This window comes from Sorex araneus, chromosome 6, assembly GCF_027595985.1.
Source record: "Sorex araneus isolate mSorAra2 chromosome 6, mSorAra2.pri, whole genome shotgun sequence".
NCBI classification, from domain to species: domain Eukaryota; kingdom Metazoa; phylum Chordata; class Mammalia; order Eulipotyphla; family Soricidae; genus Sorex; species Sorex araneus.
This window is the reverse complement of record NC_073307.1, coordinates 30,532,202-30,555,046: the sequence shown is the minus strand read 5'-3', so window position 1 is coordinate 30,555,046 and position 22,845 is coordinate 30,532,202. Positions and strand designations below refer to the sequence as shown.

Sequence of the window (22,845 nt, the reverse complement as noted above, 5' to 3'; positions counted from 1 at the left end):
TACAATTGCAGTTAGCAAATTAGCATGCTTTTAAGTAATTTTGTTTGCCTATGAAAATGTAAGGGTATGGAATTTTTAATCTTTAATTGTAATCGCGTATCTCTGACAAGATGTACTCATGTTGGAATTATATTTTATATATTCATTATAGCCTAAAATAAACATGTGTTTATATTACAAATAATATATATTATTGTGATTTCTGTTTGCTTTTGTTTTGAGGCCACAGTCGCCATGCTCAGGACTTAGTTCTGCCTCTGTAGTCAGGAATCACTCCTGGTGGGGCTCAGAAGATCATATGTGGACCTGGAACTTGCACCTGGGTCAGCTGCATGCAAGGCAAAGACACTATTCTCTGTACCGTTTCTAGGTTCCTCATTGTGCTTTTTATATAACTACACAATAGTTGTCCATTTCCTGGGAACTGGTAAGGAAGATGAGACCCCCTATCTCCCTCCCGTCCTGGAGCTAGGAAGATAAAGTTGCACACCTGTTGCTTGATTCTCTTGATTCCCAGTCTTGCTTCTAAGTCTAAGAAGTAGAAATACTTCCACTTCATTGTCTAATCCTTCCCTCTGTGGGTGATCAGTGCCTCTCCTTTTTTTTGGCCATGTTTCCCATGGATTTGGGCCACCTTGCCTATCTTTCCGAGTTCTTTGTGATCAAGGGCAATTTCATTATACTCAACACCACCTTACTAATTCTTTAATCTTAGTTTATATGACCTCTATCTCTTTTTAAAAAAATCAAAATTCACATTTTATTTGGGCTGAAATAAACTATACAAAATTGATTTTCTTCACCAAAAATAACAGCAATATTTTCATATTATTCCCAGGAAACCCACAAAAAAATAATTCTTGTGGGTTCTCCAAGTTTTATTTATTAATCAAGATGAGGCAGTAGATAATAGTCATAGAGAAAAGACAAGAAAGCAAAACAAATCAGTTGTCAGTATCCAAGGCCTCTGATCCTATCTTGACCATGAAACAGAAGTATTCAATATATACCTGCTAAAAGGCTTATGGTCATGTCCTGGCAGTTCACCTCAGAAATATTAACTCCTCAAATCCCACCCTTCAATCACAATTGCCCATGTATCTTTGGAAAGTCCTGGTTCCCATTCTTCATTGATGAATCAGTTCTCCTGACTCCTGGATTTTATTAGGAAAATTCCTGGGACTCCTTTCATCTTATTTATTATTAGACATGGCATCCAGTCTACTGTATTTTCATTCACTATGCTGGAAACTCATATAAATTCTTTTTTTTTCTATCTGATCTCTAAAACTTCTACCCAAATTCAATTTAATTATCACTACTCTCTGCTTCAGCCATTCACTTAGAGATCATTTATCAGTGAATAATAGTGTCATGGACTGGAGCGCTAGCACAGCAGGTAGGGCATTTGCCTTGCACATAGCCAACCTCAGTTTGATTCCTCTGTCCCTCTCGGAGAGCTCTGCAAGCTACCTAGAGTATTTTGCCCGCAGGGCAGAGCCTGGCAAGCTACCCATGGTGTATTCAATATGCCAAAATCAGTAACAAGTCTCACAATGGAGATGTTACTGGTGCCTGCTCGAGCAAATTGATGAGCAATGGGATGACAGTGATACAGTGAATAGTGTCATTACAGACTAAGGCTCTCAGTCCTCAGCTGAACTATGTATTTCCTGACCCACTTATAGTAAGTATTTCCCTAGTACTCAGCTCTCTTTCCTGTTTCCCTTGGTTGCTGTTCCAACCCACCTTTAACCCAGGCATCATATAACATCGCCTCCTTTTTTTTTTTCTTCTACTTTGTGGAAAGAGGTCAGAAAGAAATTTCCTTGGCCAACTCTAGGTACCAAAGTCTCATAGCAATCATCGTGTCATGTTACAAAACTGTAAGCAATTCTATTAGGTCAATAGGAACAGTAGGGGGGCCAATGACATCTACATTTCAATAGGATGTTGGAAATACTAGCCAATGTAGTAGGATTAAAATACTATAATAAAATAGGGAAAAGAAAAATAGAGTGGTAAGAACTGGAAACAAGTGTCCATTCTATTTGGTGACAGTATATTTAAAGGTGCACAGGAGAAGAAATGTGGAATTTATTAAAGTACTTAAATTTGATGTGAGAGGGATTGATGACCTGAGGGCAGCCCACATTCACTGAGTCTCAAGTCTGTATATAGTGATGGGATTATTTTAGTTCTGGTGGGGAAGAAAACATGATCTGATATGTGGGCACCGTTGTGTTAAGCAGCAATCTTAAGCATGCTAATTTTAGTAGAGCCTCTTTTTGGTGAGACAAGCACCCAAAATTTTACTGAAAATTAAATACACACACACACACTTATGTTCAAATGTTTGAAAAAAATACTCTAAGAAGAGGCAATATTTTCTTTTTTTCTCTCCCTTCTTTTTTCCCTTTAAAAGAACACTAGTTCACTACTTACTGCCAAATATTTCCTTCCTTTACTTTCTTTCTTTTTTTTTCCCCAGAGCTGGGGATTGAAGCCAAGGCCATTTTCATCAGCCTGTGTGTTCTCACACTGAGCTGCTATCCCCACTGCCTGCTGTCCGTTTTGTGTTATGTTCATAAGTCCGTGTTTTAGTTCTTGTAAAGTTCACATTTCACTTTGAATTTTACTGTTGTTCTTCTACTTGTAGAGGCCGCACCCACTGGTAATCAGGGGCTGAGGCCGCTCCCAGTGTACTAGGACCTCCATCTCCATGCAGTGACGTGCAATGACTGTGATGCAGGGAAGGGATACTCTGGTGGTGGGTGTGAGGTTGGAGTGATATACACACGAAACCATCAGAAGTATTGTGGGGGCTGGAGCAATAGCACAGAGGGTAGGGCATTTGCCTTGCATGTGGCCAACCTGGGTTCAACTCCCAGAATCCCTTATGGTCCCCAGAGCACCTGCAGGAGTAATTCCTGAGTGTAGAGCTAGGAGTAACCCCTGTGGATCGCCGGGTATGATCCAAAAAGAAAAAAAAAAGTATTGTAAACCATAGTACCTTCATAAGTATTTTAAAAACTTAATCAAAGTTGATTAAAATACATTGTATCATATTTAGTATTTATGTGATTTTGGATTTTTTTTGCTTATAAAGGCTTAAAATGTTCATAACAGAAATACAGACATATAAAGATATGAACGAATGTAAACTGAAATTAGTAAGTACTTGGTATTTTTAAAATAATTTTATGTTTGAATCACTGTATCACTGTCATTCTTTTGCTCATCAATTTGCTCAAGTGGGCACCAGTAACGTGTCATTCGTCCCTGTTGCATTCAGGGCCAAGGGAATGAGGCCCATTATTGTTACTGTTTTTGGCATATCAAATACACCACGGGTAGCTTGCCAGGCACTGCCGTGCAAGATTCTGCATCGCTCTCTTCCAGAAGCTTTATTTTATAGTCTCTGGGATCTTGGTCATTGATGAGATTACATGGTGCTGGGGGCAATTTGTGGGTGTGACTGCCAAGCTACTGGAGAATGGGAGACCTGGGTGGAAGAAGCCAAGTCCCAATCCAAGCAGGCTTGGAGATCTCAGCAACAGGTATGTTTGAATATACATTAAAATTTAGGTTTGGTTTTTGGATCACACCTGGCTATGGTCAGGGTTTACTCCTGCATCTGCACTCACGGATCACTTTATGTGGTGTTCAGGTAATTGAGGACTGGAGTGATAGCACAGCAGGTAGGCCAACCTGGTTCAATTCCTCCATCCCTCTCGGAGAGCCTGGCAAGCTACCAAGAGTATCCCGCCTACATGGCAGAGCCTGGCAAGCTACCCATGGCGTATTCAATATGCCAAAAACAGTAACAAGTCTCACACTGGAGACATTACTTGTGACTGCTTGAGCAAATTAATGAACAAATGAACAACGGGACAACAGTGACAGTGACAGGTAATTGAATCCTAGTCAGTTGCATGCAAGGTAAGTGCTGTACCCACTGTACTATCGCTCTAATCCGAAAAACTTATTTTTGAAAGACTGCAAGTTCTTATATTGAGGATATTCAGGATTACATCTTAATTAGTAGGGTGGTAGACCAGAGAGTATCAGTAATTTCAAGTATTATCATCTTGACTTATAATTTATAAACACAAGGTAAGCTGTCTTGAAATTTTTGAAATTTTTATCTCAACTTAAAATTTTTATCTCAAAAATATATCAGCATCACTCTGTAGTCTGACCACTTTAATTCCTATGGAATTTCCAAGTGCAATATTTTAGGTAGTATAGATATCACACATCATTTTATGTCATGTTAATTGGAAAATCATTTTTAAAATATATTATTCAAAGTATATCTAGAGAGATAGTACATCAGGTAGGGTTTTATCTTGCAAGCAGCTGATTCGGTTCCAATCCCCAGCACTCCTGTGGTTCCCTGAGTCTTACTAGGAGTGATCCCTGAGAACAGAACCCGCGATAAGCCCTGTGAATTGTCCAGTGTGGCCCAACATCTTTACCTCCCAAAGAATATAAATGTTGGGACTGGAGCAATAGCACAATGGGTAGGACATTTGCCTTGAACATGGCCGACCTGGGTTCGATTCCCAGCATCCCATATGGTTCCCTGAGCACCACCAAGGGTAATTCCTGAATACAGAGCCAGGAGTAACCCCTGCTCATTGCCAGGTGTGACCCCAAAGAAAAAAAATTAATGTAATTATACATTGTTTACTTTGTGCTATTTCTCTGAAACTGGATAGTTCAGGAAACATGAAAAATATATAACAATACACTTTTTTCTATTTTTATTTTCTAAGTTACAACTTTTCATTTATCTCACAAACCATGGAAAGTGGTGTTTGTAATTTTTTTTTAAGTATGCCTTCGAGCAATAGCACAGCAGATAGGGCGTTTGCCTTGCACACATCCGACCCGTGTTCCATTCCTCCATCCCTCTTGGAGAGCCCACATGGCAGAGTCTGGCAAGCTACCCGTGGTCTATTCAGTATGCCAAAAATAGTAACGAGTCTCACAATGGAGACTAACGAGTCTCACAATGGAGACGTTACTAGTGCCCACTCGAGCAAATCAATGAGCAATGTGATGACAGTGATGCCTTTGAGAATAAAATAATTTTACTTAAGGCATAAAGTTGCCAAGTAGGAAGATTTTGAGTGACTTATGCATGGAACAGTTTAATACTTACGTATTTGAGTAGAGAAACTATAAATTTTTATTTTGTATGCTGATAGCTATAATGAATATTTAAATATGTGGAGGAAGATATACCGAGTAGTGCTAAGTTTTTACTCCTGACTGTGTTCTGGGATCACTCCTGGCAGGGCTGAGGGACCATATGGGGTGCCAGGACTGCACCAAAGTTGGCCATGTGCAAGGCAAGTGCCCAGAGTACTATCACTCCAACCCCAGTATTTAAATTTTAGTTCTGGTATATAATGATTGATGTTTGTGTCTTCTAGGTATAGCTTACTTGAGTGGAATGTGTAGTGAAAAGAGAAAATGCATTATTGCAGAGGACAATGGCCTGAATCTTGCATTTACAATTGCTCATGAAATGGGTCACAAGTAAGTAATATTCTGGTATTCTGGTAGCACATTCATATCTGTTACTTGCATTGTTGAATTCAATACATATATTTTGTTTTTTAATTTGTACTTTAAATTTCTTAAAAAGTAGTGGAACAAGAAGAGGTACAAAAGATCAGCTTTTTTAAATATATATTTTATTGAATCATTGTGAGATAGTTACAAGGTTTCATGTTTGGGTTACAACCACACAATGATCAAACACCCATCCCTCCACCAGTGCACATTCCCCACCACCAATATCCCAGGTATCCCTACCCTTTCCCACCCTCTTCCTGCCTCCATGGTAGATAATATTCCCCATACTCTCTCTCTACTTTTGGGCATTATGGCTTGCAACACAGACACTGAGAGGTCATCATGTTTAGTCCATTATCTACTTTCGGCATCCATCTCCCATCCTGACTGATTCCTCCAGCCATCATTTTCTTAGTGATTCCTTCTCTATTCCATCTTCTTGCTCCCCTCTGCTCATGAGCAGTCTTCCAGCTATGGGGTAATCCTCCTGGCTTTTGTATCTACTGTCCTTGGGTGTCAGCCGCATGTGATGTTATTCTATACTCCAAAATGAGTACAGTCCATCTATGTCTGTCCCTCTTTTTCTGACTCATTTCACTTAGCATGATACTCTCCATGTTTATCCACTTATTAGCAAATTTCATGACTTCATCTCTCCTAACAGCTGCATAGTATTCCATTGTGTAAATGTACCAAAGTTTCTTTAACCAGTCATGTGTTCTAGGGCACTTGGGTTGTTTCCAGATTTTGGCTATTGTGAACAGTGCTGCAATGAACATATAGGTATAGATGTCATTTCTACTGTTCTTTTTTGCATCCTCGAGATATATTCCTAGAAGTGGTATTGCAGGGTCATATGGAAGCTCAACTGCTAGGTTTTGAAGGTGTTGCGTGAACGTTCCTGCGGTAGGAGGCGCTGAGATAAGGCATGAGGAAGAAATGTCTTGAATGGAGGACTAAGGCTCTATCTTGCTCTTAGCAAAGGCAGAGGGCCTTGTGGATCTCCTTTTATTGATCATGGCACTTCCAAAGGGCGCAATACATTGATGTCACCAAAGGCACCAAAAGATGTTACAGGAAGAACATTGAGGCAACATTATTTCCTTGTACCTGCAGGCCAGTAATCTAGGCCTCAGGAAAGAAGATATGAAACCAAAACCAAAACCTTCCTTGGGCTGAAAGCAATCGGGTTTACATCCCAAAGACCAGGCTGGGCTGCCACAGGAAATCTACATGTCAATTACAAACTAGACAGCACCTGAAATCTACATCCCAAAGACTAGGCTGGGCCAGAGCCTGGAATCTACAATGTCAAAAGTCAGGCCTGGCTAGCACCTAAGATTTGCTTGTCAAAGACCAGCCAGGCTTCTGTGAGAAAAGGAAAACTGCCTCTGAAATTATTTCCTGAAGGCAGCTGAAAAGGGGAAAATATTCCTGTCTGCAGTACAGTGTCCCCAACATGAAGGACTGTCCATATTGTTTTCCAGAAAGGCTAGACCAGTTGGCATTCCCACCAACAGTGAAAGAGTGTCCCTTTTTCCTCACATCCACCCAGCACTGGTTGCTTTTGTTCTTTTGAATGTGTGCCAGTGTCTGTGGTGTCAGAGGATATCTCATTGTTGTTTTGATTTGCATTTCCTGATGACTTGCAATGTGGAACATTTTTTCATGTGCCTACAAAAGATCATCTAATTATAAAAATATCTTCCAAATACTGTAACGTTCCCTGAAATTTGACAGAACAAATTTTGAAATTCAGAACAATCATTATTCAAATTTTGAAATGCAGAAAATTCATTATGTGGCACAACCTTGGTTTCATTACAAATTTCCATGTAATATAAACATTGCAATAGCTGTGACACTATAATGCTATAAATTATTTGAGCTTCCAAAGAAAACACTTAGTATGTATGAATTAAAATATTTCCAGCCTATAATAGTATTTATATTTGTTATTACTAGACACAGGAAAGGAATTATTATGCATAATTATAATGTACTTGATGAGACCAGAGAGATAGTGCAGGAATTAGGGCACTTGCTTTGCATACTCACTGTTTGGTGCCTGGTACCACATATGGTCCCCTTAAGCACTACCAGGAGTAATCACTCAGCACCTCGTGATATGACCGCCTCAGAAAAAAAGTACTTTAAACAGAATTAAACCAAATAACACATATTATTCACTTTGTCTCAGCATAGTTTAGTCACTTCACCTATATTATTTAAAGGTCAACAAAACAAGGATGTAAGTTTACAGATAATATTAGTGACAGGGACAGTAATTAGAACAGCACATGAATAGTACTTCCTATATGCCACATGCATTTCTATGTACTTTATATTCTCCAACATTCTTGAAAGATCATAATTTTAAAGTACCCAGTTAGGGGCTGAAAAGATAGTATAATGGATAGGGCACTTTCTTTTTTAAAAGAAGATTAATTTTTATTGAATAACTCTGAGATACACAGTTACAAAGTGTTCATGATTGAGTTTCAGTCAAACAGTGTTCCAATATGCCACCAGTGTCTGAATAGGGCACCTGCCTTATATGCTGGCAACTTGGGTTCAATCCCTGGAACCCTACGTGGTCCCCTAAGCCCTGCCAGGGGTAATCCCTGACCAAGTATCAACCCCTCCCTCTAGAACAAAACAATAAAAGTACCCAATTTTAGGAAGAAAATAGTACATAAAAGTACATAAAAGTTCATTTGCCCTCCAGAATTAAAAAAAAAAATAGTGCTAGAGAAAAATCTGAATTCAAGTCATCAAACTCATATCACAGAATTCTGAAATTCTGCATTAAGATGCTTGCTATCTTGGAGCCTGAGTCTCTTCATAAAGCCAGAAATTTCCTGGATTATGAGTCTGCTTATACTAGAAATGATAGAAGAGGCTGGGTTAGGGAATCAGTTTTCTCTCTAAGCTTCCATACCTGCTAACAATATCAGCAGTACAATAAGAAGCATTTAAATTGGACTGAGATTTAGTAAGGTCCTTCCTCAAAGAAGTGATCTTTCTTCAGGCCTTTTGGTCATATTCATTTGGTAGTGCTCAAGAAGCTGAATCAGTTCCCAGCATTGACAAAAACATTAATTGGACATGAAAAATTGAATTTCCAGACATAGCTATGCTAGGCTCTCGGTCTGGCCTTAGCGCAGAGCAGTGTCTGCCCACAAGGCTATCCTGCCTGGGCCTCATGGACTGCTTAACTCTAAAAATGCACCTCTAGCTCACAGCATCTGTCTTCAGTGCCTGGGCTGGAGATCGCTGAGTAAAGCTGAATTGGCAATGACATTTAAGTGGTAGAAGAAAGCTGAGAAGAAACAATTCATATATAAATGACACTGTTGGACTGGAAATGAGCACTTTCATTCAAATAAACTCAAGGCTCTCCAGCCTTCCAAATAGCACATTATGAATAGTATTTGTCTTTCTCTTGATTGAGTGATTGATTTTTAGTGTCACTGCTTCAGGTGTGGAGATATATTGCCATTTCCTCCTTGCAGGCTTTCAGTGTTCAGTGCTCTAGAATATAAGGAGATTCTAACATTTTTTTAAAAGTATAAATAGATGCACTGAAGCTCTGTAGCACTGTCATCCCATTGTTCATCAATTTGCTCAAGTGGACACCAGTAGCGTATCCATTGTGAGACTTGTTACTGTTTTTGGCATATCGAATATGCCATGGGTAGCTTGCCAGGCTCTGAACAATACATGCAAAAACAATAATTCTTTAAAGAAAGTGTTCAAGGCAGCAGCCTCCCTCTATATTGTGCTCCAGGAGATAGGATTTAAATTCTGCATTCTAAAGATATTTTCATAAGTTGAACATATTTCAGTTAAATCATACAAGGAAAAATATTATGCATATTTGAATGAAACTGGCAGCAAACGATATTTAGAGACAAAGAAAGGTTATTTCTAAAGTTTTAAGTGCAATTATTCATGATATGATTCATATTTACTTATCAATTTTACTAGCCATACATTTCTGATTTGATGTACAAGAATATTGTGTACAATCTGGGTAGCTTCTCTTGAAACAGACATAAGATAAATACTAGAAAGTTCAATTTGTAAGAGTAATTTTAGGGCTAAAGGTATAGAACAGATATTAAGGCATTTACTTTGCATGCATATGACTCTAATTTTGTTCCTTGTTCATCCATGGCATCACGTGGCCTCCATCCATCCATGGCTAGCCTGGCTGTGGTGACCCTGAATGTCAACAGCCAAGCACTACTGGCTGTGGCCAGCTGATAAAAAGAGGGACTGAAGTACAGCAGGTAGGGCTCTTGCCTTACACATGACCAACCCGAGTTTGATCCCTGGTATCCCATATGGTCCCTGGAATACCTGAATGATTCCTGAATGCAGAGCCAGGAGTAACCCTGAGCATCTCTGGTTGTGGTGCCAAAACAAAAACAGTGAATTATGTCTGTTTCATTACTATTGTTGTCTAAAATGTAGGATAAAAAGGTGTGATCACAACCCAAGTTATTTTTATTGACATGCAAGGACTTCATTGAAAAGCTACAGCTAATTGCTTAAATAGAAAACCAAGTGAGATAATTGTAAGGAAAGGCCACTTCAGCTTTATGGAGCAGAAACATTGGTTTATGACCAGGAACTTAGTTTGGAAGGACTAAAATAGTAGTAAAATATTATTTTATTTGACTTTTATAGAGTTTTACCCAAAATCAATAGAGCTGTGCCAGAGGGATGTGTAATGCTCGATGGATTAAAGCCAGAACATGATATATGTTGAACTACTTAGCTGCGAAAAATTCTCCTTTTCAGTAAGCATTATTTGTTACAAAAGTAGAGACAAATGTTTCTTATGCAAAAGACACTAGTATGAGAATAACAATGTCTTTATAAAAGTAAACAAGACTAAGTTAATCTAAATAATGTCATTATCATCCCATACAAGGTATAAAGCACAATGACAAAATAAAAGTATGGAGCCGGGCCAGAGAGATAATACAGCAGGTAGGGCATTTGCTTTGCACTTGGTTGACCTGGGGCTGATCCAGGTTCAATCCCTGGCAACCCATATGGTCCCCCAAGCGTAACAGGAGTAATTCCTGAACATAGAATCAGGTTTAAGTTCTGTACACTCCTAGGTGTGGTCTTCAAACAAAACAAAACAAAAAAGAAAAAATGTAAGGGGAAGAAATTTTTCAAAAGATAGATGTTCATATATGAAAATAAACCAAATTTTGATGGATGTTAAATATATCTATAAATTCTATTTATATAGTACTTAAATAATGATCAACGGGGGGATGATGATGATGATGATGATGACGATGATAGTACTTAAATAGAATGACAAAATATATGTCTACTTATAGGTACATATAGACTTAGAGGTAGATAACTATAATCAATAATCAAGGTAAAGCTGTTTTAGGAGAAAACTTTTTTTCTTCTGAATTCTTCTTTTCCTTCTTTTTTCTACTTTCTTGTTATTATTTCTTTGAATGTATTTACTAAACAGGCAGAGAATAAATCAAGTAATTCCATAATCCACAGTTTAAGAATGACAAACTTCTATCACTTAAACTTTTCCATTCCAAATTACCTTTGTAATCACAGGATGAAACACCTTTTTAATGATATGATATGATTTAATGATATGATTCTAAACTGATTTGGAGTGTTAGGTTTATTGTCTTGAATTTATTTATAGAAGTTCACAGAGCACCAACGGATATAGCAGGAAAAATTAATGTGGGCCACCAACTAGTATGAAAGGATTCTGGGGAGTGAGATTCTGGTAATTGATGAGAACAAAAACTTCCTTCTTATACTTTTGCACAGGAAACTTAAATAATGCCAACAAAATGTATTGAATTTTTCCCATGGAGAATTTCTCTTTTCAAAAATAGCCTCATATGAAATTGTGTACAAGAGTCTGTAAGAATCTGTAGCAAAAAAGAGGAAATAGTTATTATATCAAGGTGTATAATTCTCTTTCAAAACTATTTTTCTTTCTAAACAATGCATGAGGGGAGTGATTATTTTTCTTGGAGTCCGTAGTTTTAACAGTGGAATGTTTTTATTACTCTTAAGTGTCTTCATACTCACTGTCACTGTCATCCTGTTGCTCATGGATTTGCTTGAGCAGACACCACTAACGTCTCCATTGTGAGACTTGTTACTGTTTTTTTGGCATATAGAGTACGCCACAGGTAGCTTGCCAGGCTCTGCCATGTGGGCGGGATACTCTCAGTAACTTGCCGGCTCTCTGAGAGGGGCGGAGGAATCGAACCTGGGTTGGCTACATGTAAAGCAAATGCCCTACCCACTGTGTTATCGCTCCAGCCCTTAGGAAAAAAACAAAAGATAAATCTAATAGGTTTTCATACTCACTAAATAAAAATGGAGTCTTCATTAAGTTACTCTGAAAACAATGGCTTTATTTTAAAATATTGGGACCATACCCAGTGGTACCCAGGTGCTGCTTCTGGTATCATGTAACTGTGGGTGACTTCCAATGGTGCTTGGGGGAACTATATGGGTACTGAGTCTCAAACCCCAATCACATATGCAAAGCATACACTCCCAGCCCTTTAAAGCTGTATCTATATCACCATTTTTTAAAAATTAAAAAAACCTTAGGAAGTTAGCAATTTGACAGAATTTGTTGATTTTTTTAAGCATATACATATTTTGGTATGTTTTATATACTTATATGGTCTTATGAAACAGTTTGTTCAAATAAGAGATGCTACTTTGATTTCAAGCTCAAATTTATCGTTAACATAGTAACTGGGGTTAGAGTACAGTGTTTGGTAAGGATGCTCCAAGATAACCCCCAGGTTCTAGGACTCACAAAATTCAATAAAGCTCTTGACTCATAATTATACTTTATTACCATGAAAGGACAGAGATTGTAATCAATGGGGAAAATATACTGAGAGTGAGAGCAGGCTCCCTGCAATGCCTTTGCCTTTTCCCCATGGAATTCAGAAGAAACAGTATTGTAACCAGAGAAATCTGACTTGAGCATTGGTCTCTAGAGTTTTTGCTGGAGTTTGATTAAGTAGACATGGCACACATTCAGGCTGTCCCCTTGTGTAGATAAAGCCACCACAGTCCACCGCCATAAATAAATTATTTGCATAAACAGTTTGGTATGTGACAGGGTCCCCTAGTAAACAAATATTCTTATCAGACAGGGTATCTGAGGTTATGTACTATAATCCACACAAGGTTCAAACCTTTATTTAGGAACATGCATTCCTCAGAAAGCCAAACTTGCAGAGTTAACACTTCATACAACAAATTTCATGTATTTTTGAATTCTCAAAATTTCATCATTATCAGGTCCTAAAGGCCCTCTAATAAAAAAATATCAGGGACATCAAAATCTTTAAAAATTATTTTTAGTAACATAATCCTGCAGATATTTTTGTGACTTTGCTAAATTTGGAGATAGAATGAGTAGCAAAACTGTGTCCTGGCTTAACACTTTGAGCTTTTGCTCCCATATGAAGAGATGAAAGGCAAAAATAATATTTTTGAGATAATGATTGCCAAAGCTCACACACCTTATAAGAGATCCAATGGGTGTTCAAAGCCAAATGTGTCCAAATCCAAAGTCCGTGTTATTAATTTCTATGCTGTGCTTGAAACATTGAAGTTATTTGTAGCTAACTTAGGTTTTGTTTTTTAACTTGCTTCACTTCTGGGTTGTCTCTCACTACCTGCTCTGTTCAGCCGCACTTCATGTTTTACTGTGGTACTTCTCATAATACTTTCCCATTTTTGTTTAAAGTTCTTTTCTTCTTCCACTAGAAATAGATTTAACAGGCTTTAAACTCCAAAAGGTAGTGAAGCATGCCTATTTTTGACTATCATGAGATTCCTAATATATTTGCTTGTGCTCATTAAATGGCATTATAAAATTACTCATAATTTTGTTTTTATTTATTTTTTGTGGGGATGGAGTGTTCAGGAGGGGTGGGGGAAGGTTTTCAGTGTTCCTCACCAACCAGTTACAGTTCTATTCAGTGCAAGAACCTGAAGATTTGGTGCTGCTCAGGAACTATGATGCTGGGGATTACCTGGCCACTTTGGTGACACCCCAGGGCTTCAAAGGTTGCACTTCAAAGGTTGCACCTGGGGACCATATGATGCCAGAGATTTAACTGGAGTTGGCCATTTGCAAGCTTTGCTTCTCAGTCCCTGTATTATCTTTCCAATCCCTAGAATATTTTAATATCGTACCTTCTTAATAGAGCATGTTAGAAATTGTTAGAAAAAACTTGTGATGTGTTGTAGTTAAATTGTCTAAGTTTTGAAACCTATGGAATTTTAATAAATCACCAGGTAAAGTATTATGAAGATAATGTACATTTTTATACTGTTTTAGAAACAATATTGGATTTTTGTTTGTTTGAGGGCCACACTCTGGTGCTCAGGATTCTCTCCCCATCGGACTTGGAGTACCAAACAGTGCTGAGCATCCTGCATGAAAAGCATGTGTTACCACCCATTAAGCTAGCTCTCTGAATCCCACAATATTTTTAACAATTTTTGTGTTTTGGTTTTAGGACCAAACATGACATTGCTCAGTGCTTACTCCTGGCTCTGTGCTCAGAGATTACTCCTGGTAATGCTTGAGGTACAATATTTGGTACCAGGGAATAAAACCAGGGTCAGCAGCATGCAGGGCAAGCACCTTCCCTCCTGTCTTAGGTCTCTAGGTTCCTTTTTGTAATATATATATATACCCAAGACCACATACAGTGAGACTTAATTCCACTGTGCTTTTCAAGAAATGACTCCTCTTGAGTGTTGTAGTTTGCAATAGAGGTATTTTTTTTACATTAGGTAATTTATTTTTTAATTTTTTTAAAGAAATATTTTATTGAATCACCATGAAAAAAAGAATGAAAAAAATTACAAAGCTTTCAGGTTTAAGTCACAGTCAAATATTGATTAAACCCCCATCCCTCCACCAGTGCACATGTTTCACCACCAAGAACCCCAATACACCCTCCTCCCACCCCACCCCTCATCTAAGTAGCTAATAATATTTCCTTTATCCTCTATAAACTTTGAGTACATTCCATATTTCCATACAGAACTCACTATTATTGATTGGAAATTTTCCCCAACAATCAGGCCTGCTGAATAGGCATCATCTAATAATTTCTCTTCATTGCTGAGAGTGAAGACTTTGAGTCCGTGTGGCCGCTATCGCGGCCGTGCGGTTTTGGGTTTCTAATATTTTAGCTCAGTTCACAGTCAAAATGCATGGCTGCAAGAATCCGCTCTGGTGCCAAAATGGGTTAGGAGACCTCAGGATCACAGTCTTTAGGCGCGGAGGGTCCGCTTCTCGTGCCGCAGCTCCGGGTCATCTCTGGGCAGAACGCAATAGAGGTATTGAGTGGCCATTGTGTTCAATCTATAGTCACTAATTAAAAAAATAATAAATTAAAAGAAAATAATAAATAAAATAACAGCAAAAAAAAAAAAGAGAAGAAATGACTCCTGATGCTCTAGAATTGCTCACTTGAGATCTTCCTATCACAGCAAATGTAAACTTTGACCTTCAAGTTGTTCAGTCAAAAACCACGAGTTCTCGCCTCTTCTCATTCCGTACATTTGGTCATTATTGACAATATCATCATAATGTATACAGAATTTTATTAATTCTCAGTAATTCTGCTACCATTCTGGAGCAAGTTACCCTCATTTTTCATTTGTATTATTACAGGAACTTCCTCAAGGTTATCATTTCTACTTAATTATTCATTTTGTCTGTTTTCAACTTAGATCCAGGAGACTTTTAAAACAGTTACAAAAAATAAATAAAATAAAACAAAGTTAATTTCTTGGGATATTTGCTCAAACCTTACTTGACTGAGCTTCCTGTTTCACTGGTGAAATGCCCTGCCCTTACAGTATCCACAGGACCCTATGCATTTTCTGCTGCCTACTAGTCTCTGTCTTAACTAACAGGATGTGTCTGGATGTGTCCATATGTCTCTTTTCTATAACTCAAATACATAAAACAGACACTCTCCAGGCTCCATCCTTGCTTTTCATTCTGCCTGGAGTGTTCTCCAGATGATGGTCTTCATTCTTCTTTAGATTTTACTGAATTAACACTATTTTCAGTGATGCCTTACTCATCACATTTCTTTTTTTTTTTCTTTTTGGGTCACACCTGGCAATGCACAGGGGTTACTCCTGGTTCTACACTCAGGAATTACTCCTGACGGTGCTCAGGGGACCATATGGGATGCTGGGATTTGAACCCAGGTCAGCTGCATGCAAGGCAAACGCCCTGCCTGCTGTGCTATCGCTCCAGCCCCCACATTTCTTAAGTATGTAAGAATAATCGCATTTCAGCTTATTCCCTTTGGTTACTCTAGTATTTTCATAAAAACTTTGAAAATTCTGTCTCTCATCTATCTAGATATTTATATGTCTGTATATATATAAGATTTCTTGACTCCTTAGTTCAGTGTTGTAGTCCTTGTACTAGAACTGTTTGATGGAATACCTGGAAAATTATACTACATACTGAAGAATATATTTCTCAAATGAAGATTAACTTTATGAAAGCATAGAGTAGAAAACCTCCTGAACTCTGTAGAACAACCACAGTGAATTTAGTGACTGTTTAATAAGAATGAGTAATATTCTTGAAATTTATTATATATCTGACTAATAAATTGGAATTTCATTTGAAAATTCAATTAAAAAGTCACATTAAGATTTCAAACAGAGTTGAAGAGATAGTGGAATATCCCAGTCTCCATTCAAATACTAAACATTCTCCGAAGGAATTTTTACAAATGATACAACCAAGGTGATGAATTAGAATGAAAAATTTCCAACGCTAGATAGAAGGGATCTGTTTATATAAAGACATTAGGATTTCTCTTTCTTCAAGACAACAAAGTCTTGATATTGAATGAAGGAAACAAGGATTTGATGCATTCTGGTTGATTGAAGCCAAAATCCTTCCTTATAATCTGGCAATAAGTGATACTGTGCAGTCTATTAAAATACACTGGATTCTTTCAAAGTATGGCTGAATGTTTTTTAATTCTGTGTCTAAACAGGTTTCAAAAAACTATTATGCAGATGCATTCTTCTGCTCACAATAAAGTTGAACTACTAATGATAAAATAGAAGCTAATACTTAAAAACTTTATAAGTTTACTTTTGCAAAAGCCCTAGTAGATCAAAGAAGCAATCACCAGGGAAACTAGAATATTCTCACATGTAAGCAATAATAAACTATCTGTTTAGCAAATTTTAGCATGCAAATAAATCAGCACATAAAGGCAAATCAGTGGTCTTATGGACACACATAAAATTAGATGATTGCAATGACATTTCAATTTAAGTAGCTGGAAAAAAGACACACAGTGCATTGCTAAAGTTAGAAATGACTCGATGGGCAAGTAGCAGAGAAAGGGCATATTTCTAGGCATACAAGGACGACAGCTCAATTTTTTATCCTTCCAGTTTCTTGCAGAATGTGCTTTGAGCAACTTAGTGCGTGTCTGTAATAATTACCATCATCTCTAAATTCTGGATAATTTTTCCTTTCAAGGTTTATTGTTAAATCGGTGATGCTCTCATTGCATGACCCAATGGTTGACACCTAATACAGTACAAATGACTCATAGTCATCACTGGAAGTGATAGAATTATTTTTAATGCTTTCATGTAAAAAAAGGGGAAATGAAAGAAGCTTTCAGATTTGGTGGCCACATATCTCTTTTCATTCAAGGAGTGATTTCATTTCCTTCAGAGTTCTTGCTGAATCGGTGGGAAGTTTTCTTATCATGGAGATTGTTGGAGACCACTCATATAGTTTTTGTATTCGATATTTTATTGAGACAGTGATACCAGTTAGAGTCATAGGCAGTTTGTCCAAGTTAATAATCCTAAAGGGACAGATGTGGCAGCCCTCCCACACCAGATTCTCTCCAAATGTAGGTTTGGATGTCATAGTGAGTAGGTGGAAGAAGGGAAAAAATCACCCAGCTAACAAATGGCCTTGCAAGTTTTGGCTTTCTGCTTGCCTTGCTGTAACATATCTTGGCAAAAGTCTCTCTGGAGTAAAGCAGGCAACTTTTCTATAGACTTTTCAGACTTAGAGTTTTCCTAAGTCAGCAAGAAACCATATTAATTTCAGGCTTCTATCGACTTACAATATGTAGCTTGCCTATGATTTTGTGGCAATAGATGTTTGCTTTTATTTAATAAGTCATTGAGCTAAGGAAGTTAAATAGAAAGAAAGGTAATTCATATTTTCTGAATCTTTAACTTCTGGTTAGTGACAATTGACACATTGAATCTCACCAGAAGAAGAGATAGGTCTCAGGGGCCATTTGTCAGTGGCTGCAGAAGCTATGGGGCATTAGAATTTGTTGGAGTTCACGGTAGATGAAAAGAGTCATAAAATTTCTAACACTATAGAAAAACTGGGAAAACCTTTTTAGTGGAGCAAACTATGCAAAATGGTAATATGGCAGGGCTGGAATATTATGAGGTTCAATTCTCAGCATCCTATATGGTCCCTTGAGCACAAAATGAGCTCTGAGCACAAAAGAGTAAAAGAAATTAGCTGATCTAGTAAAAATTGGAAAATAGGGGCTGGAACAATAACACAGCGAGTAGGGTGTTTGCCTTGCACATGGCCAACCCAGGTTTGATTCCCAGCATCCCATATGGTCCCCGGAGCACCACCAGGAATAATTCCTGATGCAAAGCCAGGAGTAATGCTGGGTGTGACCCCCCAAAAAAGCAAAAAAAATTGAAAAATATTTAATCACAGATCATTTCAAAAGAGGATAAAAAGTTTAAAATTTTATCCTGTAGATCACACAGAATTTTGAGAGGGGAACCACCTGGAATAAATGATAAAATGTGGTTTATCTTTATGTTCCTAAATTCTCTCTATTAATTGATTGGGGCAGGGCCAGGAACTCTAAGTTTTACCTTGTTGCTATCATTATGCCTTTGATTCTGATGCACACCTGGATTCATTGGCCATACCTTCAATGTCATAGCTTGCCATGGAAAATTAAATAACTTTGCCTAGGAAGCTAACCTTTTTGTGTAAGCATATTAATAAGAAATCAGGGTGTTTAAAGCATGATTTCATAAGGAAAATAGTAAAAGGATCCTTAGTTTGATCCTCAGAACTGCATTTTACCTAGTACTGCTGGATGTGGCTTCTATAACAAAAAAATTAAGTGTAGGCATTCAGTCAGCTTGACTTTGCAACAATCCAAAAGTGAAGAAAAGCTGCTCATTTTGATGAATAGAGAAGTGAAAGAAAGGGAAGACTTGGTGGGAGAGTGTAAGGAATAGCATCTGCAGGAGTCCAGCATCCATTAGCTAGGAGAGAGTAAGGGAGAACATATTCCATCCCCATAGATAATAAGCTCTGTGGTAAGAACTGCATCCAATTTATTTTGTGACCCCAGCTCAAGTATTGGTTGGAAAGCTGTTCAGTCCATTCTATGATGCACAGTAAAGAGAAGTAAATCTATTTTATCTGTGATTAATTTCCCTTTTTTAAAAAAAATGAGGTAATGTGGTTTTTAGCAGATTCCATAGTTTTTTTTTTTTAAATAGATATTTGCAATGCTATGTCATCACCACTAGAGTCTGGCTTAATTTCTAATTTTATTTATTAATTTCATTATTATGATTGAGGTATCCTAGCAGTGCTCAGGAAGTCTAGTTGCCCTGCCAGTGATTCTCCGTCAACTGTGCCAGTGGTCTAATGCAAGGGGCTAAGGATGTGAAACTGTTCATGTCCTTTAGTTCCAGAGAGCCCCTGGGCATCCTAGCGATGCTGGGAATTTCCAGGGCCACACCTTGCAGTGTGGGACCACGCATGGGGCTAATGTATGTTGGCATGTGCTCTAACTGCTGTTCTTCCTGGATCAAAACATTAAATATTTTTCAACCTCATCGCTGACTTGCTTTGCATTGCCTTTTGGCTTACTAATAGAAGAACCCATCTAGTCATTCTCTGCAAACTGAAATGAAGTCAGTGGTGTGGACCATAAAAAAGTAATGAAAGTTGGGGAGATAATTCAAAGGACTGGAGGTCAAACATTGCGTGTGAGAGACATGTACAATTCTCAGCATTGCATGATCCCCTGAGAGGCTTCTTGGTGTGCCCTCAAAATAAACACCACAAGAGTCACCAAAAACACTCTTATATGTGTTAATGCCAGGCTTTTTCCTATGAGCACAGAGCATGAGACTATAAAATCACATGATATCAGAAAGCATCTCTGGATTGTGTTATCGTTCTGCAGACATATACTCCACATCAATTAGACATTGTGATCATTTCTTTTCAAAAAGTAATTTTTCATAGAATATATGACTTTTAGTGAGAACTAATGAGTCATAAAAATGTTTAAATAAATCCTGCACCAAAATAAGTGTGCTCTTTTCAAGTATTATGGTTTACAAATCTGAGCCTTTTCAAATTATTCCTCAAGTGTGAGTGCATTTATAAATGTTCTCTAACTCTTTTAACATCAAAAGGGACCATCTTCGAAATCCAACTCTTGCTCCAGCTTTCCGCAGGATATCACAAAACTTCCTGGCAGGGAATTTTAAACAAGTTGAGAAGTTTTATATGATAAAAATATTTTTTCAGTTGACTTGACAACCATGTACAATGTTAGTGGAGAGTTTATTTGCCCAAGGCTCTTTGTCAAAATGAATTTAAACAGATTATTAAAATGCTGCTTCATTTTAGTGAGAGGAGAGGTGTTGCTAATGTCATTAAGAATATGCTCTGTGCAAGATTTGTGACTTGGTATGCACTATGCATGTAAAATCTCCATTTCTCCTAATAGAGAGGAGACATCTAAATTTATTCAGAAAGCAGCTAATTAAAATTAGTTGTGGAAATCGTTGTCCAGAAAAAAAAAAGCACTGCAGTTTTGTGGTTTCAGAGGCTATTTATCACAAAGCCTGGGTCTATGTCACAGTTCTGCTATTTACTTCTATATTTTCCTCATCTGTAAAATTGAAATCACGATAATAGAAACATGATGGAAATATTGGGAGGACAAATGATATCATCCTTATAAATGATTAATACACTGACTGGCACAGATAAAAGTTCCCAATTAATTATTTCATTTCAGATCTGTAGAATCAGGACTAAGCATCATCTTCTGATAAATCCAGATGTGCCATTAAAAAAAAAGGGGGGAAGGAAAAATAAGCCTGGGCCCAATTTAATGATGCTCTTTCCCATTCCACAATAGTAAACAATATTTGATTTGCCAGATCTCTCCATGATTATAGCAAATTACTTACATGAGAATTAGGATCTCAGAGGGAGAGATAGCCGTTTATCTCTAATTTGACAGTAATCTGCCCAATGTAGAAAATGACATTACACTACCTTAAGGGAATGTCAAAATTGCTAACTTGTACAAGGAGTTGTATTGCTTTTCTCAAATGGCCCTGTTATTTAGGAGGTCTCACTGTTTTTGAAAAAAGGCCAGATGCCTCTCAGAAAGAATAACATTTGTGCATGGATTGAAATACTGCAGGCCACAAATGAAAGAAGTATGTTTCACAGGACAAGTGTCTTGATCTAACAAAGTCACCCACAGATGTGCTCTAACCAGGTGGAGGTGAGATAGTGCTGTGGTCAGAGCCTGCGTGAGAACTGCAAAGTTTTACGGAGTGAAACGTGCAGATTGGGTGTCTCTCAATCTGTGAATTGGCACCATAATTATAATTTCTAGCTTAACATCCCCAAATCCTTTTGTATTATTATTTATATTTTTCCCTTAAGATAGCATTTTCATCAAATCTCTTTTCGAGGTCATCTTTGATGAACTTTAGTGATGTTTATATCTTTCTAAATTTTTTTACTGCCCCCACAATAAAAGAGAAATTATGGGCTCCCAGTAAATTTCAAGAATGGCACCCAGCATTTTGCATCTTTATGTAATTGTCACAGATCATCAGTTGGGGAAAAAATATGTTTAAAATGGGAAAATAAAGGTACATTTTAAATGTTTATTATTTGACTTTCCTCTGGGCACATGAATGGGGAAAGGAAAAGACCATTTAAATCTCTTTCTGACTCCAAAACCTTTCACTCCCATTCCACATAAGGAAAAAACTGCCCCCCCACAACTACCCCTTTTCTGTTATCTTTATCTCAAAAGGAAGATTTATCTTCTGACTTTCTGTCACTTATTCCAATAGAGAGTGCGTGTGTGCGTGCATGCATGTGTGCGTGCGTGTATGTGTGCGTGTGTGTGTGTGTAAGACCCTATATGAAATCATTAGTCTGGGAGAGAAAAATATGATTTCCACCTTGTTGAACTTTTCTAACTCCAGAAGTGGAAAATGATACCAGTAATGGATTTTAATTATATTTCCACCATAGCTTAGCAAACATATTTAATTTTTTTTGGTGGAGGGCATGCCCAGTGGTGCTCAAAACTTACTCCTGGATTTGTGCTCAATTATTACTTCTCCTAGTGGGGCTCCGGGGATGATATCTGTGCCAGAGATCAAATCCGGTCTGCAACATGCAAGGCAAGTGCCTTACCTGCTGTACTCTCTCTCTGACTCCCATAAATCCTGTTTTCTATCTTAATTTAGTCCGTCTGTAATAATTTTTTTCAAGGTACATGAAACATGTTGATTTCAATTCAAACTTGTATTTATCTTAATGAAAACGTAGCTTATTAGTCCTAATATTTTTAAATTTTCAAGAAAATATAAGTAGTCTAGTTGTGATTTATCATCTTCTGTAGCAAGTTTATTAGTTAAACATATTTGTGTTTTCAGAAGACTCAACTAGCACAAACCAGCACAGTAGGTACTGAGATGAGGATGTTAATAACATCATTGTGAGATATAAAAATTATCACAAATGAACTCTTGTTGATCTAAGCTCTGGTAATTCCATTTGCCTTTGTGCTATTTTGAACAATATAATGTAAATTTATTTTTACTTGCAAGGGGGCAGGCTGGGGTCATGGCTGGGAAACAGGACACTGATAGAGGGAAGAGAACACTGCCAGTGGGATAGGTGCTGGAACATTTAATGTCTGAAATAACTATTATAAATAACCTGGTAAATCATGATTTTATAATAAGAATGTTAAAATATATACATATTTTTGCTTTACAATTTTTATTATAACAGACTGCATATTATCTACAGTTTATCTTGACAGCATCTCAAACTTAGCTTCT

At 37.5% G+C, this 22,845-nt stretch overlaps 1 protein-coding gene across 1 annotated transcript in view; it reads left to right on the top strand.

Annotated features, from left to right (window-relative positions):
* The window catches only part of ADAMTS19 (ADAM metallopeptidase with thrombospondin type 1 motif 19), a 218,235-nt gene that overhangs the window by 88,964 nt on the left and 106,426 nt on the right, over window positions 1-22,845 (top strand). The window contains exon 8 of the mRNA XM_004609957.3: window positions 5,445-5,550. Coding sequence (XP_004610014.3) covers window positions 5,445-5,550 — 106 coding nt within the window. The remainder of the gene's footprint in view (window positions 1-5,444; window positions 5,551-22,845) is intronic.